Source organism: Dermochelys coriacea, chromosome 10 (assembly GCF_009764565.3).
Source record: "Dermochelys coriacea isolate rDerCor1 chromosome 10, rDerCor1.pri.v4, whole genome shotgun sequence".
In the NCBI taxonomy this organism is placed as follows: Eukaryota; Metazoa; Chordata; order Testudines; family Dermochelyidae; genus Dermochelys; species Dermochelys coriacea.
Window position 1 is genome coordinate 72,725,592 of NC_050077.1, and position 18,536 is coordinate 72,744,127.

Here is an 18,536-nt window from a genome sequence, read left to right on the forward strand (position 1 = left end):
AATGAAGCTCCTGGAAATTACAACCACAAAAATCTTTTATGAGAGGGAAGAATCTCTAAATCTGAATGCCTTCGCATTTCTGGAGGTGGGGTAGGATTGGATTCCCTTGAGTCAAACCTACCCCTCCAATTCTGGTTCTGGGCCTAGCTCTGATGGAGCTAAAAATCTCTCAAAAACAGATGATACTGTGATTTCCTCACCACACATGATGGCAGAAAACTCTTAAAAATTCTCAAATGATTCCATAAGATTGCTGCTGTCCTGGAACGGACATCCTGTCAGAACAGCTTGTGAGATTTCAGTGCCATCAAATTCAAACTAAAGCCCTGATTTGGCCTTGAACCTGTATTTCAAACCCTAGCCTAAACCAAATCCAGACCCAAATGTCACTTCCTCATCTGATCTCTACAATAAAAACCCAAGCACTTAGGACAAGATAGGAGCTGGGAGCTGGCCAGGCAGCAGTTATTAATTCACTTTAACTGGTGCAAAAGTCACTGGATACTTTTATATGGAAATTCTAGACCAGCAACAAGTTTCAGCCTTGCAGGGAGATTTTTCAGCTCCCCTCACCCCCCAATTACAAAACCATTAATAATTACAGAAGGGAAAATTTCTGCTTTGCCCAAGCTGGTATTTTATATTAAAAAAAGAAATGAAAGGAAAAAAAAAGGCCAGAATTATTCAAAAATTGACCTTTAGAAACATTTATAACAATAGGCCAAAGCTCTGCAGATGTTTTTTTTTAAAAAAAGTCTACTCTCTTAAGAACTACCACAGCAAATATTGGCCATTAGTGCAGAAAAGTAGGAGAGTCTGAAGCAACAAGTGCTATGTGAACAACAGAACTCTAGACCATTGCTGTTGAATATTAGTCATTTTAAAAGGGCGTCAGCAGACTGTCATCATCACGATGAAGAATTGCTTTAATTTGTGAGACATGGAAACTGGCTGGTGTCCTCTGATATAACCCAGGCTGGAATACATGCGTGGCAATCATCCCCAATTGAAATATAAATCTAGTATTCCTTCTGTGCACAAACCAAAGGGCTCCATTAACCGAAGAGGAACAAAATGACAGAGGAAAGCCACAAAAAACAGCCAAATCATCCAAGTAAAAAATCAGACAGCAACTGTTTTACACAGAATATATGGAAGTGAAAATGTGTGACATAATCAAGAGGCCGAATCTCTACTTTATGTGCAAAACTCAACACAACTTTAAATATGAACTTGCTACTGGCACCTCCATAATGACAACTTTCTTTTGGTGTCACAAAAACACACTTTGCTGCTTGGCTTGAAAGTTTCACACACTGATGTCCTGCATCCCATTTCCAAAAACAATACGCTTCCTCTCTTTGGAAAGAGTTGTGCAAGTTGCAAAATGAAGCAAGTACTGCAAACAAACCAGGCCCCTAAAACCAGTGTGTCTTTAATCTGACACAAAAAACCCTGACCGTATATTTGATTCTTAGGCTTCATCTGGTCTACTGAATATTCCACGTGTTCTACAGAGAGCTAACGTACACTGTACATTACTTTAATTTTGACAGAAGCTGTTGGCTACACTGACACTACACATCACCAGTGGTGGCATGTAGTGTATGTGTAGCTACACACTGCAGTGAAAAGCAGGCTGCGTTCACACTGTGGTGTGTAGATACACACGTCAGTGAAAGGTTTTGGTTGGGAGAGTCAGCGGGGATAGGTGGGCCTTTGCCAGAGCCTTTCCCTGCTGCCCCTACCCTGATGGAGCCTTTCCCCATGCAAGGGGAATGCTCCTGCAGCAGGGAGCTGGTGGAACCTTTCCCCCCGCCAGAGCCTTTCCTATTCTGCAGCAGGAAGCTACCTAAACTTTTTTCCACTACCTCCTGCCACCAGACCTTCCCTTGTTGAGGGAAATCTATTCCTGAGGCAGGAAAGGTGCCAGAAGTGGGACACTGATATTTTTAGCAGTGTAGACGAGGAGACATGACGTTGGTGAGTAAAGAGTATGTAGGGTACATAATCGCATGCATACCCATACCCTTCAGACATGTCTTTATTTGCCTAAGCCATGTTTCGCCAGCTTTAATGTTATTTATTTTTACCTGTGCCAGGGGAGTTTTGTGGGATGTACCCCAGACGCTGCCCAAAAAGTGTGCAGTGTAGATGTATCTTAAGGCTATATCTACAGTACTTTACAGTGTACTGCGTGCCACCGTACAGATTATGGTGGGCTTGAATAGCTGTGCGCACTCTAACGCTGCACTATAACAGCCCCATGCAGACGCTGCAGGCATAAATTAGAAGTCCTGTTTGAAGAGAACTATGTTAACACAAACTAGGAATCTTAGTTCATGCCTGCAGTGTCCACACGAGGAAGTAACAATGCACTGCTATTCGCACCCCCGTAGTCCCACATGTCGGGCAGTGCAGACAATCCCTAAGTCAAGCAGGGCTGGATTACTTACATCCATCGAAGCAAAAAATAAAAATACAATCACACAAAACTTATGCCCATGTTATAGCATCCTTTACAGTGGACATCGTACAATGGAGTAGATGACCCTTGCGGTCCCTTCTAACCCTATGGTTCTATGACTCTTGGCTAGGACACAGGATGTATATTTAGGCACAATGCTTAAGTGAGAGAGATTTCACATGTGCATATGTAGGAGGAGATTTTGAAAGGCACAAAGAGCAGCTAGATACTCAACTTCCATGAAAATAAACAGAATCTGGGCACCTGATATCCATTTGTATCTTTGAAAATCTTCCCCTTGCTCTCTGCATGCCATGACTGACTGCAGGGAAGCAGCTACTGTCATTGTGTAACAAAGATGTTTAAAACCTTTGTTTGAAAGCAAATTTATTTGAGCATAAGCTTTCGTGAGCTACAGCTCACTTCATCAGATGCATTTGAATGTAGCTGTAGCTCACGAAAGCTTATGCTCAAATAAATTTGTTAGTCTCTAAGGTGCCATAAGTACTCCTTTTCTTTTTGCGAATACAGACTAACACGGCTGCTACTCTGAAACCTGTCGCTTGTTTGAAAGCGATAACCATCTTACTTTTCTGTGTCTATATTTGTTTTGTTAGGAGAGAACCCTAAGCAATTTTCATTGTGCGCCACACTCTATGCTGTGTGCATGCATATTAACTTAAAATAAATCTTACATAGTTTAAACCTGTATACTGAAAGGAAATGCAACCCATAAAAGTACATCCAGGACAATGTTAACTTTTTTTTGGCATGGAACATGTATCCCTATCTGCACAGGTCCACAGACAGTCAGGAATTTATTAACAGCTACTTTTTGCAGCAATTTAAGCTCATCAGAATGTAACAAGTTAAATCAGGTGATGTTTTGTATCCTAAATGGATTGGGAGGATTTAAACAATAAGCACAGGAGGGGAGAGGATGGATTTAAGCACACATAATTGTTAAAATTTTCCACTTCCTGGCGGGTTAACACGGACCAGGCTTCATACAATCGTGCTGCTGTCCTTTCTCCTTCAGGAAACTCCAAAGCTGCCTCTGACTCTAGAGATACAACTAGTTATTGTTCCCTTCCTTCCCCCCAACATTTTTAGATGCTGGTCATCTATTGCAGTTGAGTGTCCTCGTGCTGCCTGCCAAATGGGTGAATGCTGCAGTCTGCATCCTCTAGGAGGACAGGCCATTCACAGTTTCCGATTTTGCAGTAGTTTAGGGCCGGAGTCTCTCTCTCAATGGAAAGGCATCACATGCTGAACAGTTCTCAGATGAGCAGCCAAGCGCCAGACTGAGAGCCAGTGGCCTCTGCTTTTGAGCAGAAGAGGTACTTGTAAATACTTTGTATTGTTTCTAAACATGAAGATAAATATTATCACTGATTCAACAGCAAGCAATCAACAGCACAGGGTGGCTTTCCAAATATCCTGCAGTTTTGAACTGTAAACTGAAGGAGTGACTGTTTTGGTCTCTGCTGAACTAAGTCTGACAACTTTACTGAATTTCACGTGGCAGACTGTGTGAAGAACATTTTGCTTAGGGGCTAGAACAAGAACATTAAACTAATTTAAATAGATACCCATATCGCCCAGTGGCCAACGTGCTGTCTATGCTCCATTTAGGCTTGGCACAATTTGATTTTTTTCTAATTTTGATGATTTTTATCAATTTTTAGTTGACGATTCCCCTCCCCAATTTTTAAGTTTTTTTTGTTTTATTTGTAACTACTTTTATTTTTACAGCTGTAGAGTTGGATTAAGGGCAGTGCTGACAGTTGGGCTGAAGAGGTGTCCCTGTGCAGGGGGATGCTGCGGTGATCGTGGTGCAACGGAAAGAGAACCCCAGCCAGGACTGTAAGGAGGAGGACAAGCTGCCAACTGGAGGGGAAGCCACCCTGCTGCTGAACAGTTCCAGCCCTGGGAGAGATTCCACACTCCTGGCTGGTGAGTGAGCAAGTGGGGCCATGACAGTATAGCTATAGAGGGCTCCCGGCAAAGTTGCTTGGCCAGTGACACTGGATGCCTGCACATATATGGTGTGGGGAAGGCTGGAGTCCTAGTGGGGAACAGCAGAGACTCCCCCACCAACCTTGGTCAGGACTTCGAGGAGGAATGGGTCCCCAGCTGCAGAGACAGCAGGGTGGCTAGCTCCACAGCCAGGGACGACGACGACGACTCCTCCTCGCAGTCCTGGCCAAGGGTATCTGTTTTCCCCTGTCAGGACCGTGGCCTCTCTACCACACCTTGCGCCTGCAGGGATCATGTATTATTGGCCCTGAGACAGCACAGGAGAGCTTTATTGTTATGGACCCACTCACTCAGAGGGCTCCCTGCTGGCATGCTGGTACCAACAGATATTTTTTTTCTTTGATTTCAGTGTGGCAGCTGAAACCGACATTTACCAACAGTTATCTATTAAAATCAAATGTGGCCAAGCCTAGCTACATTATACCTACAGAGTGTGGATTACATATTCTGCAACACTAATGCATTTATATGTATACACCTTCCCCACTAATACTCACTCTACACAATAAATAGCTGTTGTTCATATAGTGTTTTCAACATTATATTCTTATCCTTTGAGACTACATTAGTCCAAGCCAACAGCTACCACTAGGCAGAGAATAGATAAACTACCTGTTTTTTGGTTTTGGCCAGCAAAGTTTGTACCTGATGCATCAGCAACAAGCAAGCACATCTCAGGGACCTGGAAATTCCCCTTACCAAAAGCACCTGAATGCATGGTAAGATGTATCAATGAGTAGGGCAGCTACTCTTAACCTTTAGAGCACAGGATTTATTCAGGTCTGAAAGCTGTTTAAATAGAACTGCTGCAACCAACTAAGCTTGCAAAGAAAAATGGCAGTCCTTTGATCTGAGACACAACATCATTACCATGCACAGATGTGATGGGAAAAGTGTGAGTGTTTTCCATTTTCAAAATGTTGTGTTACTGCCACCGAGATCTCACTGGGACACTGAATCAATATTTGCTGGTGCTAAAGCAAGAGGTAGGTTAGGGATAGGATAGACAGTTCTTTTTTTCCTGAAGTTAAAATGGAAAACTAAACAGTCATGATCCAAGCTAGCTTTCCCCATCACCCCCAATAGCTATATAACACTGCATCTCAGTCCCAAGTACTAGTACCACAGTCCCGATCTGTTACTTCTAAACAGATACAGATGACAATACTGAACAGCATCGTACCTGTGAACTGGGCCAAACATCAGCTATGAACTAGATTGAAAATCAATCTCCATTTCACTTGAGAGTCATATTTGAACCCTTGCTACTTGACATGAAAGGTTGAGACATTAATCAGATAGGGTTCTCCCTGATCAGAATTCTCAAACTTGTAGGGGGAATAAATGGACCTCAAAAGGTCCATGATCAGCATCCTGATTCTGGCTGACAGGCTTTCCACCAACAGTGGAACACAAAGAAAAAACTACTTACTTGCACAGAGGTGTGAATCTTTGTTGAAAGGTTTCATACAGTGGTAACAGTTGATTGAACCCACAGTAGGGGTTGCACTGAAGAGGTGTCCATTTAACATCTTCTTGTCTTTTTCTTTCTCTTTGGAATCTTTGTCCTTCTCTTTAGTCTTCTCCTTATCTTTCTCTTTTTCCTGAAAAGGGAAAAAGGACAAGTAGAGTCTAGTGACAAATCCCCCATGGTTGGAGCTATGATTACATTGATCCATAGACACCTTACCAATAGCCATGTGTCTTCATAGATCTTAGCTAGGGAAGCAAATTTACAGCCTTTGCAGAAAAGGATTAACACTATGGATTTCCTGTGTCCTCTCTCTACACAGGCATTTTGCAAGTACAGCAGCTCAAGAAATTAGGTCTCTTCTCATCAAAGCATCTGTGTTTCTTCCCATCTTTCTCTTTAAACATATGCCCTGGTTCTGATCATTACTAAATGGCACCCTGAGAAAACTTAATCTTTTCAGCACTTTCAATGGATTGTAGCATAACTAAAATAACAGGTTTTGTGTAGGCCAAACTGTCAATGTGAAGTTAGTTTTTACACTGGCCATAAAAATTAATTTTATAAGTATTTTAAAGGAGAAAGACGGACCTTTATTTTGGGGTGGGCTGATAGAATTCTGTTCCTTATTTTCCTCTTCACTAGTTTGAGCTGCCTTCTTCAGTTTCATTCAATCAGCTGTGAATAATCTCCTTGGGGAAATGGATTTTTCAAAAACATTGTATCCATAGTACAGTAGAGTAGGTTGATTTACTGAACTATGGCTAAATGGGACTCCAGGATACCCAGTACCGGCTTGTTCATTGTGCTGTCTTAACTGCAGAGACCAGTAAAGGCAGGTGATGGCTGCTTTGCAAAGCCTAGGTTCTGAGTTCCCCATGTCTCGATAGCAATGGAGATAAGACTGGTCAGATACATAGCCAGACTAGCATCAAAGCATTATATAAAATGTTAGAGAGGCCACACTGGTTACTCTCAGCTTTGGGAATCCAGAGCACAGCCGCTTTTGGCAAGCTGACTAGCAAAGCCTTCAGGCCCATCCGCTCTGATTTTCAGAAGGGTCCCTCCTCCTTCCCCCAAAGAGATTGTTGTATCCGCAAGATTATGCTGCTTTAAATATGCAGGCTTTAAGTTCCCTCACAATCTTGAAGCTTAATGGGTGATTCAAACTAAATCACAGAAAATGCAAACATTCCCATTTTGCACAGCCTGAGGTAGCAGATGACTAAATACTGAGACGATGAAATAATATAGGAAGTGACAATATGTTGGTTTCCTTCTATGTTTGGAAGTCCCATTAAATATGGGTCTTAACTTACAACAAACACAGGCATTTTAGCTCTCTAGTATGTGGCCTGTATCACTGCCACCTTCATGGGAGCTGCACATGCAAAATACAAATCTGAGTAATATTCAACCCTTCAACAAATATATATCTGCACATACACACACAAAAAAATGTAACTTCTCATTACACGATGCGACCCCATTATCATCTCAACAATAATCATTTCTGTCTCAATGGATTATTGAGACCATGATGGCTTCTGTAAGAGAAGTCATCATGGAGGCTAAAGTGAAATTATGAAGGTTTTCTGTGGATTTATATGTTGTTAAATGATATGTAACATGCCTAGAGGTAAACATTTTTCCAATAGAGGTCTAAATAAACAAACAAAAGAGCCCTCCTGCTGCTCAGAAGCAGGCCTGAGGATCAGCAACAAAGCAGTTAATACCAGGACAGTGAATACAAGTTCTGCAGTCACCATGAGGAAAACTTTGAGCCTTTGATGTCATATGTAAATAACTAGTAACAAGTTTAACATTTCTGTCTGTCTCTCTATGAATCCAAAGTGAAGTCCATCCCTACACTGCCTTTAAACTAAAGCTGACTATCTCCATTACTGGCCCCAGAGCCTCTCTCAGTATTACATCCACAGAAATGAAAGATACTTAGGATGCATTATTAAATGTGACGATGTTATCTGGGGCAGACAAACCTGAAACTGCCAGCAGTCCCCTAGATCATCTAGATTGGATTAGAACCCTGTGACCTACAGGTGAAAGGCTCCATGTCCCACCCACAATCTGCTGAACTGTGCAAATCCAGCAGAGTTCACTTTGGAAGGGGCTCGGGATTTATACTCTGTAAAAGTGGTAGTAAATCAAGACCAAAAGGTTTGCTTGAATGTCAGACTCTGAGGAACTCAGACTTCCAAGGGAAGGATCTTACTCTCAGCCAGACCCTAGGCCTCGGTGAACACTTAAACACTCCTAGCAATGTTAAAAGAGATTAACTTTAATAACTTCCTAGGGAGTGCAGCTGGTATTTAAAGACAGGTTTTTGCAATTTGGTAATTTTGGGGTCTGGGACATTAATCGTCCTTTATGATTTTATAACGAAAGAAAAAATGTTTAAAAAAAACAATGATTTCAGTTAGATACAGGAAATACTGCACCACCTTTAGTGAGCAAAAAGCCAACTTTCATACGTCATATGTCTGACTGCAAACTTGGGGTGCAGGACCCTCTGGCTTCCCCAGGAGCTCGCTGTGGAAAGCACATGGAGGGGCAGAGGATGCTGAATGCTCCGAGGTCAGGCCCTGGAAGGTGGAAGCTGTGTGAGCTGTTTGCCCTGGAGACAGTCTTGAGCTGTAGCTCACGAAAGCTTATGCTCAAATAAACGTGGTAGTCTCTAAGGTGCCACAAGTACTCCTTTTCTTTTTGCGGATAAAATCTAACGCGGCTGCTACTCTGAAAACTTTCATATGGTGGGTTAATAACACATCACAAAGCATTACCTTAAAATGAAATGTTCTTTCTACACTACACATTACAGAAGCTTCCTTCAAATAACAGCATGAAAATAGAAACACTTTTCTTCCATAAAAAACCAGCAGCATGGTTGAAGGAACCAGTTCACTGGGCAGCGTACTTAAGCATCAGATTTCAGTGTGAAGTAACAGTTAAGTTCTTACCTCCCAATGTGTAAGTCCTACTAGTCTCACTGTTATTTCAGGTAATTCACTAAATCTACACCGTTTTACCGACATGCTTTCTCAGGGACAGAAGAGCTGTTCTCTATGCGTATTAGTCCATAGTGACTGCACACTGGGCTGCTCAGTTTGCCACGACAGACTATTGGGAGAGGAAGTCAGATTGCTTGGGCAAGGGAGGGAGGGAGGTGTGTTAGCTGCTTACTTCCTTAAAGATGATTGTAACTATTTTGCCGCTGCTTGTATCACGTTTTCCCCTCGCTAGACCTGTTTACAAAAATCAGAGGGGCAGTGGGGAAAGGAAATAAATTTTAAAAGCGAAGTGGCACTTCAATTGGAGTCCAGAACTTTGAGAGATTTAATAAAATAACCCCTCTATGATACTTAGGGCATTTATGAAAATAAAATTTTATTCTGTTAGAAATAGATGCACATTTAGTGTACTTCCCCAGTATTTAGTACTTTTGCAGTATCAAAACACTTCTTATACAGATGGCTAGAGAGGTTGCTTTTGTATATCTCTAGCTACTGGTTGTTTTTTATTTAATTCACAGATGTTTACAATCTCACAGTTCTTTGAAATGCTATTTTGAAAAACTGTGGTGTTTAAAACTCCCTGGATGCAGACACCCACTTTAACTGCACAAGTGAATGATAGGAGGAATTCCGTACCCTGCTTTTCTTAATTTGATTCCATATTTGCTGTCATGCCCCAGAAATTCATTTTGAAAAAGGGGGAAACGCTGAATGTTTTTCTGACTAAGAGCAATATCACACAGTAGAGATTGTGTGTATATGACCCATTATATGCAATTGAGTAGAATGGAGTTTCACCAATGTAAAACTGAAGTAACATGATGTGGCACACTAGACACACTGGTAAAATTACCCACTTATCTATTCCCCCTTCATGTTTAATTTCCCTTGTGCCTATATGTCTCTTTTTGCATTGTTGTTAACATAATTTTAAAAAAATATATATTGGTCATGGTCTTCGTCAGAAAGTTCATTTTACAACTGATCTTAGAAAACTGCATTATCTAAAACCAAGTTCTGAGCAGAGCAAAATCTGTTAGGAGCAACTGTATGTTTATACCTCTTGCTCTGCTAGAAACAGAAGAAACAACCAAATCTTCCTGTTCCACTTCCTCTTTCAAGGGTTGTTTTTTGTCTTTCATGTTTTAATCTAAAAAACTCTTCTTCTCTGTGATGATCCATTTCTCTGAGGAACTTGAACCCGTGTTTCTCAGGCTGACTATATAAAATTGCAGTAATTAACACAAAAATATTCCGAAGCAAGAAGAAAAAAAAAAGTGTTTGACTTGGATATCACTCTGCATTGCCAATTAGTAAAAAGTCAAAGCTGCTAGCTGTTGTGAGCTTTTAAAAAGAAAATTGTGTTTACCATCTTGGAGGGACTCTTGTTTTATCAGAAGGTTTTAAAGTGAACAAAAAAGCCAGCGTGTGGCAGTCTCTGTGGCCTTTGGTTCAATAGACAAAGGAACGGGAAGTATCCCAATGTGCATTCTCCATGTACTGTCTTATCCCTCATCCTAACAGAGCCTTAGAATCTTTCTCTATATACAACTGTGATCAACTATGATCTCCCAGTTCTTACCTTATGGCAAATCCCCCAACTGTACATACTTCACAAATTCTCACAAGTGGTTTGTATGAAGGGTTCTATATAAATATATTCTCTCATATTGAACTTTGCATTGGAGAACAGGGACAGTTGTCATAGTCTTTTGAACATGTCATAATTGGTGCAGCTCTGGGGTTGTCTATGACCGCAGCATGCATCCTGTCGAGATAGATCAACAAACGGGAACTGGTCTCCCTTGCACAAGGGCTTAAAGATGTCACAATCTCTAGATGATGCACCAGAGATGACTGCACTATTGTGCATTTATTATATTACCACACAAAGACCTACGTTAAAAGAATGTTAAGTTTGGAAAGTCAAGCACTCAAAAATTAGGGCATGGCAGAATTAAAGCTGCTTATGCTACCTTATTTCAGCTTCCTGGTGCATATGCATTATGATATAGTCTTATTATATATCCTATACTGTTTTTTCCAGAGGACTCATTCAGTGTACGGGATGGATGATGCTCATTGAACAAGCAATTATTCAATATTTTGCTTTATCCCCATTGTTCAGCGTGTGGTCCCACACCCTATTTACAGCACATTATTCAAACCCTGCTCTGAATGAAGAATTATTAATTTCCTTTTAAATTTTGGAATGGCACTCATCATTACAGTATCTGAGTGCTCACAAACATTAACAAATTAATTTTCAAAGCCCCTTGCAAGGTGATGTGGTATTATGCTTCGTATTTTACAAGGGGGAACTGAAGCACAGAGAGGTTATGGTCAAAAGAGTCCACTACTTTTGGGTGTCCAATCTGAGATGCCTAGAGCCCGACTTTTCAGAGTAGTTAGCATTCTGTAGCATCTTATATGTTCAAAGCACAGCTCCCAGTCACTCCAGCTGCACTTGGAGAGCTCATCACTTTTGCAAATTATACTCTAGGGTTTCAAGACAGGCACTCAGAAAATGAGGAACACACATTTAGCAGCCACCTGTGTAAAATTTGGTTTAAGTGACTTGCCCAGCATCCCATAGGAACTCTGTGGCAGAGGAAAGAATAGAAGCCAATTCTCCAAGGCAGCATTCAACTGCCTTAACCACGGGACTGTCCTTTCTCCTCCTGCCTCATTTCACTACACACCTTCCAGTTTTGGCAACACATGAGACAAGACATTCAACAGTCTAACTCACTACACAACCATAATTCATCCCCAGAGCCTGGTCCATCCCATGCACAGAACGGTGCTGGAGTTCTGTGGAAAAAAAAGTCTGTGATCATGTTATTAAAGAATGAATGCACATAAAGAGCTGAATTAAGGTTGCACATGCAGCCTTAATTCTGGCATTCCTAACTTTTGAGTGTTTGACTTTGCAACCTTAATGTTCTTTCAATGTCATTTTTCATGTGCAATTTGCTATGTCTTTAAAAAAACTGGAAAAACAGAAATCCCATCATATGGAACCATACTGACACTTAGACCTATAGCACAGACCTCTACCACTTGAACGAATGAAGTAACTGATAAAAGTAGAATGCTGTCATCCTCTACGACCTGGAGTTCTTAACCTGGAGTACAAGATGCCCCTTCTGTGGGGTGCGAGACATGCCAGATTTTTTTAGAAGGTAAATCATCGAAAACACAAATTAACCACAGGCACTTAAGTACAACTACTTTGTTTCATCAAACCTACGTTTATATGTATATAATTCTCTCTCTTTCATTCTATAGTTACGATATATCTAGATTTAAAGAACGGACCTATTTCAACGATTTTTGATAAGGGGTGCGAGAACATATTTTGAGAACCAAAAGGGTGCAGGGTACAGTAAAGGTTAAGAACCACTGCTCTATGAGAACCAGACAGTAGAGGGTGGCTGAAACACATACTTTGCCAGTGGGTTTCACAGCTATTTGCTGACAGCAGAGAAATGGGGGCACTCGTGAATCGTGAAGTTCCATTTCAGGTTCTGACAAGGAGTGTGCTCTAGTGGTCATAGACCTTTCTGCCTTTGTTCCTTCCATCCCCACAAGCTTGGCACTTTTTGCCCCATCCCTTTCCCAATCCTGTGTTTTCTCCTCCGCGCTCCCATACTCATGCTCCTCATCTGATCTCAGTCTCCTGAGCTCACCCTTGCACAGAGAGTCCTAGTGTCCCACTCTGGGGTCCATGTTTGAGTTCCATTCCTTCCTCCACCATGGCTCCCAATCCCAGTCTTTGTCTCCTGGCTCCTTGCCCAGTCAGTGCCAGTCTTCCCAATCATCGGGTTCCCCATTTGATCTCAATTCCCCTCCCCCTCGGGTTCTAAGACCCTTTGCTCAGCCAGTCCCAGTTCCGCTCTTTATCTGATCTGTCTCTCCTACCCTACTGACTGCCAGTCTCCTTAACCATAGAATATCAGGGGTGGAAGGGACCTCAGGAGGTCATCTAGTCCAACCCCCTTCTCGAAGTAGTTAGTCCCAACCTCTCCCTAGCTCCTAGTCTGATGTCAGCCCCCTGCCCTCCCACGTACCTTCTCCCCAAGGCTCCTTGTCCTAATCTATTCCTTTTGCCCTCCAGGTATGGACCCTTGTTTCCTCAGCCTTTGAATCATGGTGCTTCGTCCTCCAAGTTGCCTGGGCCCAACAGTGAAAACGCAAGCAAGACAGACTCCCTGCTCTTATTTCCAGTGTCTGTCCTTAATCTAGGACCAACTGCAGGAAAAGTCTAGCTCCCCCTCTGCAGCCTTTGTGCTGCAGTATTTTCAGTGGAGATGGAAATTTTGCTGCAATTAGCTGTTAAACACTATCATGTCTCTACTGAGCATGTGCAAACTGATATTCTTCAAAAGCTTATAACTTGGCAAATGTGGGCATTTTTCCCACGAGAAAAGCAAGAGGTATATTCCTGACATAAAGGCAAACCTTCTGCCAGACTACAAATTCTTGCTCCAATGCAAGGAGATGCTGGAGCTTCTCAATGAACCAACTGTAAGAACGTTTTCAAAACCAGCAAAACCAAGTATTTCCCCTTAATCTTGTTCTTGTAAAAGACTGGAGTATTTCAGCTGAAACTAAAAAAACCCAAACACTCAGGGGAGGCACCCAACATAGCATTTCACTTCAATCTGTTCTAGTCTAGCAAAGTTATGAGCAACTGGCAACCGGCTCTTATAACTGGAAGTGCTGGGCAAACTCAAGTATATGTGGTGCTACCAGCACCGCCTCAAATAGTTTTTTTTTTTTTTTTTTTTTTTTTGCCAACCACAACACATTCTTTGTCACTGTTTATTCATAACATGCAAGCTGTGACAAGGTCTCTAGTATAATAATAATAATAATAATTATTATTATTATTATTAAAGAGCCATGTCCTCCACGAGACCAGAGGAGACCATAAAGAACATGTGGGACAGACAAGCAGGTCTGTTTTGCCTGAACTGAAAATATATAAACACACTTATATAGCAAGGCATCACTGGCTCCAGAGATTCAAATTTAATGGAGCCGATGAATGTTTCATATCTTCAACTAAACCTCCATCCAAATCCCTCAGCAAATGCAAAAATATAATTGTAAAAACTCCCCTCACCCAGTAGTAAGGGCAAAATCCATCATTACTTGTGAGGCAGTATCTCTTTAAAAACAAAAAGGCTTTGAGGAACATTCAGCCAGTTGAACTATTACAATGGCTGAATACAGTGTATGAGGAAGAGAAGTATGAAGGCAAAATCTAAGTGGGACTGGTACCTACGCTGAGCACAAAGGCATGTGCCCTATATTCTTTATACACCACCCTTTTTCTCTTGCTAGTTTGTATTATTGCCTCAACTTGCTTTTACAATGATTTCCCCCCTACACAACAATGTTTCACTAGGAGGAAAACTGACCTCTCCAGCCAATGAGGATTCTCCAGGGTTCTCAGAGCTGCATGGAATGGTACATTTATCTGTGGGCTTTGGAAATTTGAAGAGGTGCTAATGTTTTAAATAATCACTGATCAGGTGCTAAAAGCACAGACACTTTTTAATTGGGAGGTGAAAATTACTGTATCACTCCCGTTTAGTATTGCAAATTCTGCTAGTTTTCCTTTGCACACACAAATTGCAGTTTTTTAGAAAGGTCTGCAGTGCACTATTGTCTTGGGCAGTGACAGCTTATGTCACAATAAGATGTGCAGAGCTGGGTAAATCTTTGCAGACAAAATAGCTTTTCCCCTTTATGTATAGGGACCATCAGCAAGCCTAATTGTAGAACTCTAGATATTTGTTTTTGCTTTTTCAATGCCATGTTCCTTAAAAGTACATATTCTCTATCAATACACTTACATTTTGACCCAGTTCTCCTTCCTCTCCATACAACTGTTTACATAGTCTGCTTTGTTCTACAAAAAAAAAAGCTCTATTCTAAATAAATCTAAAAATCAATGTCAGCAGCTCAGCCCCCATGTTAACAAACCAATGTATCTCAAGATCAATGGGATGTCATTACATAAAGGAAAATTTAGGCTGAACATCAGGTAAAACTCTACCTATCAATGGGATGTATCAGATCGTGGAATAACCTCCCCAAGAAAATGGTGGGCATTGCATAGCTTGAATCCCTGAAACCTTTGGAGAGCAAAGTACTAGGAAATGCACTATAGAGAACAACCCTGCATTGGCTGGGGCATATAGTAAACAGGATATATTAAGTCTTTTCCACCTCTGTTGTCTGTGATTCTGTTAAATGTCTGTGATTCTATTTTTGTTATATTTCTAGCACAAGAGTACATCAAACTCTGTAAGGAAATCAACTTCAGCATCAAGTTTCCCAGAGGTTGTTACGGACATGACAGAGATTTTAGAAGTATTTAAAATACCTTGAAAGAACATCTATTGCCTTTTACCAAAAGCAGTTCGTTTTATCAGAATAAGCAGCGTTTTCCAGACATCAGATTTAAATTTGTTTTCATTACATTTATATCTCTTTGGTACTCATTCTATGGGTCAAATCCCAAAAATTTACAAGTCCTGTTGAAATCAGTGGTTTCAGAGTAGCAGCCGTGTTAGTCTGTATTCGCAAAAAGAAAAGGAGTACTTGAGGCACCTTAGAGACTAACAAATTTATTTGAGCATAAGTTTTCATGAGCTACAGCTCACTTCATCGGATGCAAGCTAAAGAGAAATCAGTGGTAATTCCTGGTGCTCACCACCGGGCACTATGTTAGACTGAACGTATTTCTTTGAGGCCTAACAGGATTCATTTAGGAGTTCTCAACAACACACTAAGAAGTCTTATTCACAGGAAGATGAACATAAAGCACATGGTACTAACGTAATAAACATGATTAATAACACCACATGGGCACCAGATGCACTTACTTTGCTCTTCTTGCTGCTGGACATTTTATTCCTGAGGTAGCTGAAGGTGCGACTGACTTTTGTTCCACTTTTCCCTTCTAAATCTTTCCTGGAGGGGCTGGGAGGCAGGAAGTTGCCGCTCTCTTCAGACACACTAAAGCCAAAAGACAGAGACTGTAGATTTTTGTGTTATTTTTTTCCCAAATTATGCAGGGAAGGGAAAAAGACTCTAGAGGAAACCTTGGTTTTTTTCTTTAAAAGAGCAAATACATTTTTCATCCAGCTATTGCAGCTAACCAACAGAGTCATTGGTTAATTTACATTTTTATATGAAATATGACAAGCTAAAGAGAAAACACTATTCAGCCACTTAGTCACACGTTTCAAGAGACTGTTTCTTGGTAAAATTTCAGTACTTCAGTCTCAAACTATGACATTGTGCCCTCTACTGTTTTAAGGGAAAAACAGCTTTTCATTAACACAATAGTCAGCAATTTCCAAGTTGTGTACTGCTACACAAACCCAGTCTTAATTTATTGGCATAAACTACTGGTGTCTTCCATAACACACACACAGCAGATGGTTATAAAGAAAGATATGTAGCAAAATCTGCACAAAAGACTGTTCCCACTGGGAAGCACCCTGTCTATGAAGTACCCTCAATTTTTCCAGTATAATTTAATTAGAGCTTTTGTTAAAAATTATCTTTGCTAGACTACTAACTTTTACTGATCCCTTAAAACAAAGAAAATAGGACTCAATTTGTGTTTTTGTGTTAATCTATAGGTTCATTTCATGTCAAACTTAGAGCTATCAATAATTTCAGAAGCGGGTGATGAAATGGGATGCAAAGCCAAAAGTGAAGCCATATTGTGGTGGTGACAGTGGATAAAACAATTGTCCTGGCGCTCAGCAAACAGGAAGATAGGTCAGAGATTTCAGAAGATAACACACTGCTGTGCACTAAAGAACATTTTAAAAGGCTGTTACATCGTAAGCTCTGTGGGGCAGGGACCATCTTTTTGTTCTGTCTGTACAGTGCCTAACACAGGGATCGGCAACCTTTGGCACACGGCCCGCCAGGGTAAGCCCCCTGGTGGGCCAGGTCGGTTTGTTTACCCGCAGCATCCGCAGGTTTGGCCAATCGCGGCGCCCACTGGCCGCGGTTTGCCGTTCCAGGCCAATGAGGGCTGCAGGAAGAGGTGTGGGCCAAGGGATGTGCTGGCCGCCGCTTCCCGCAGCCCTCATTGGCCTGAAGTGGCCAACCGCGGCCAATGGGAGCCGCAATCGGCCGAACCTGCAGACGCGGCAGGTAAACAAACCGGCTCGGCCTGCCAGGGGGCTTACCCTGGGGGGCCGCGTGCCAAAGGTTGCCAATCCCTGGCCTAGCACAAGGGAGCGTTGGTCCACCACTGTGGCTCCTAGGTGTTACCACAGTACAAATAAATAGGAGCATTTTTATTACGTTACGGAAGTAGCAGGCATCGAGTCTTATAAAAACATGCACCATTTCCTGTCCAAATCCCCAGCATGTACTGTAAGAATTAAGTTCCAAAGGGGAAAACTAAAATACCTCCTTCCCCCCAACACTCCTCCACTCCCCCACCCCAAAAGGAAAGGAACCTTTGCAGGGATATACATAATGGAGTCATATTCCACATAAAATACACAATCTTTCCAAGACATGCCAGAATACAAAAGTGAAATAGTCAGCTGAAGAAACCAAAGGGAGAGGAAAACAGCAATAAAAGGTGAGCAAGAGCCTTCTGGGCATGTCAGACAAGCCAGAACTGTCAGGAGAAGTAGCACAAAGTATGAAGAAGCGATCAAAGACCCAGCTCCCTCAATGCCAAAAATGCTATCTTGCCCACATGCAGAAAGGAACTACTAAAGCAAGTATCCACTCAGAACAGAGGATCTCCGCTTACAGCCATGCAAGGATGAACAAAGTATATCTAAAAATCATGAGAATCTCTGCAATCATAAAAAAAATAGACAAAGAGAAAGGGAAAAAGTGGGAATAATATTTGGGCCTTGTGTAAATTTATGTTGATTAATAATAAAAATAATAATATTCCAAACTTTTCTTATTTGTAAATAAACATTAAACATCCAGAATTAACCACTGTTCGGGAAAAGACAGCTGCATGGATGGACCCGTCTTCATTTCCAGGGTGGCAATGTTAAGAAATATTTTATGGTTCTAAACTGTTCTTCAACTTACAGAAATATTGGCCTGGTTCTCAGAGGGTCTGAGCACTTGCAGATCGCCCTGAAGTCAAGAGGGGTTAGGAGTGCTCAATACCTCTAAAAAAAAATAATCAGATCTATATTTTGGGTATTTCAACAGAGAAAAGATCAGACAATCACAGTACTATACCTCTGAGACAATGAACTACTGGTGCTGCTGAACGATCGTGTGCCTGGAAAAGATTAAACGAAAACGTTAGACTGCGAAGTCTTGCCCATAGTAGTGCTAAAAATATAGTTCCTGGATTCAGGTAGTTTATGAAAAAGAGGGGACTGTTTAGAAGTTAAGGGTTCAGATATGTTTCTTCGCGTGCCCGGGGAAAGAATGTTCACCACAGCCCATGGGATTCCAGGTTAATGACAGAGGTGGAAAACGAGGTGGATTGCTTAGCAGT

General features: G+C 41.5%; 1 protein-coding gene across 10 annotated transcripts in view; it reads right to left on the reverse strand.

Moving 5' to 3' along the window:
• Positions 1-18,536, reverse strand: part of AKAP13 (A-kinase anchoring protein 13) — a 339,098-nt gene that overhangs the window by 43,204 nt on the left and 277,358 nt on the right. For all 10 annotated transcript variants that reach the window (XM_043493947.1, XM_043493946.1, XM_038418967.2 and 7 more), the window contains 3 exons: positions 18,272-18,314; positions 15,913-16,045; positions 5,940-6,111 (listed from right to left, as the gene is read on the reverse strand). In XM_043493947.1, coding sequence (XP_043349882.1) covers positions 5,940-6,111; positions 15,913-16,045; positions 18,272-18,314 — 348 coding nt within the window. The remainder of the gene's footprint in view (positions 1-5,939; positions 6,112-15,912; positions 16,046-18,271; positions 18,315-18,536) is intronic.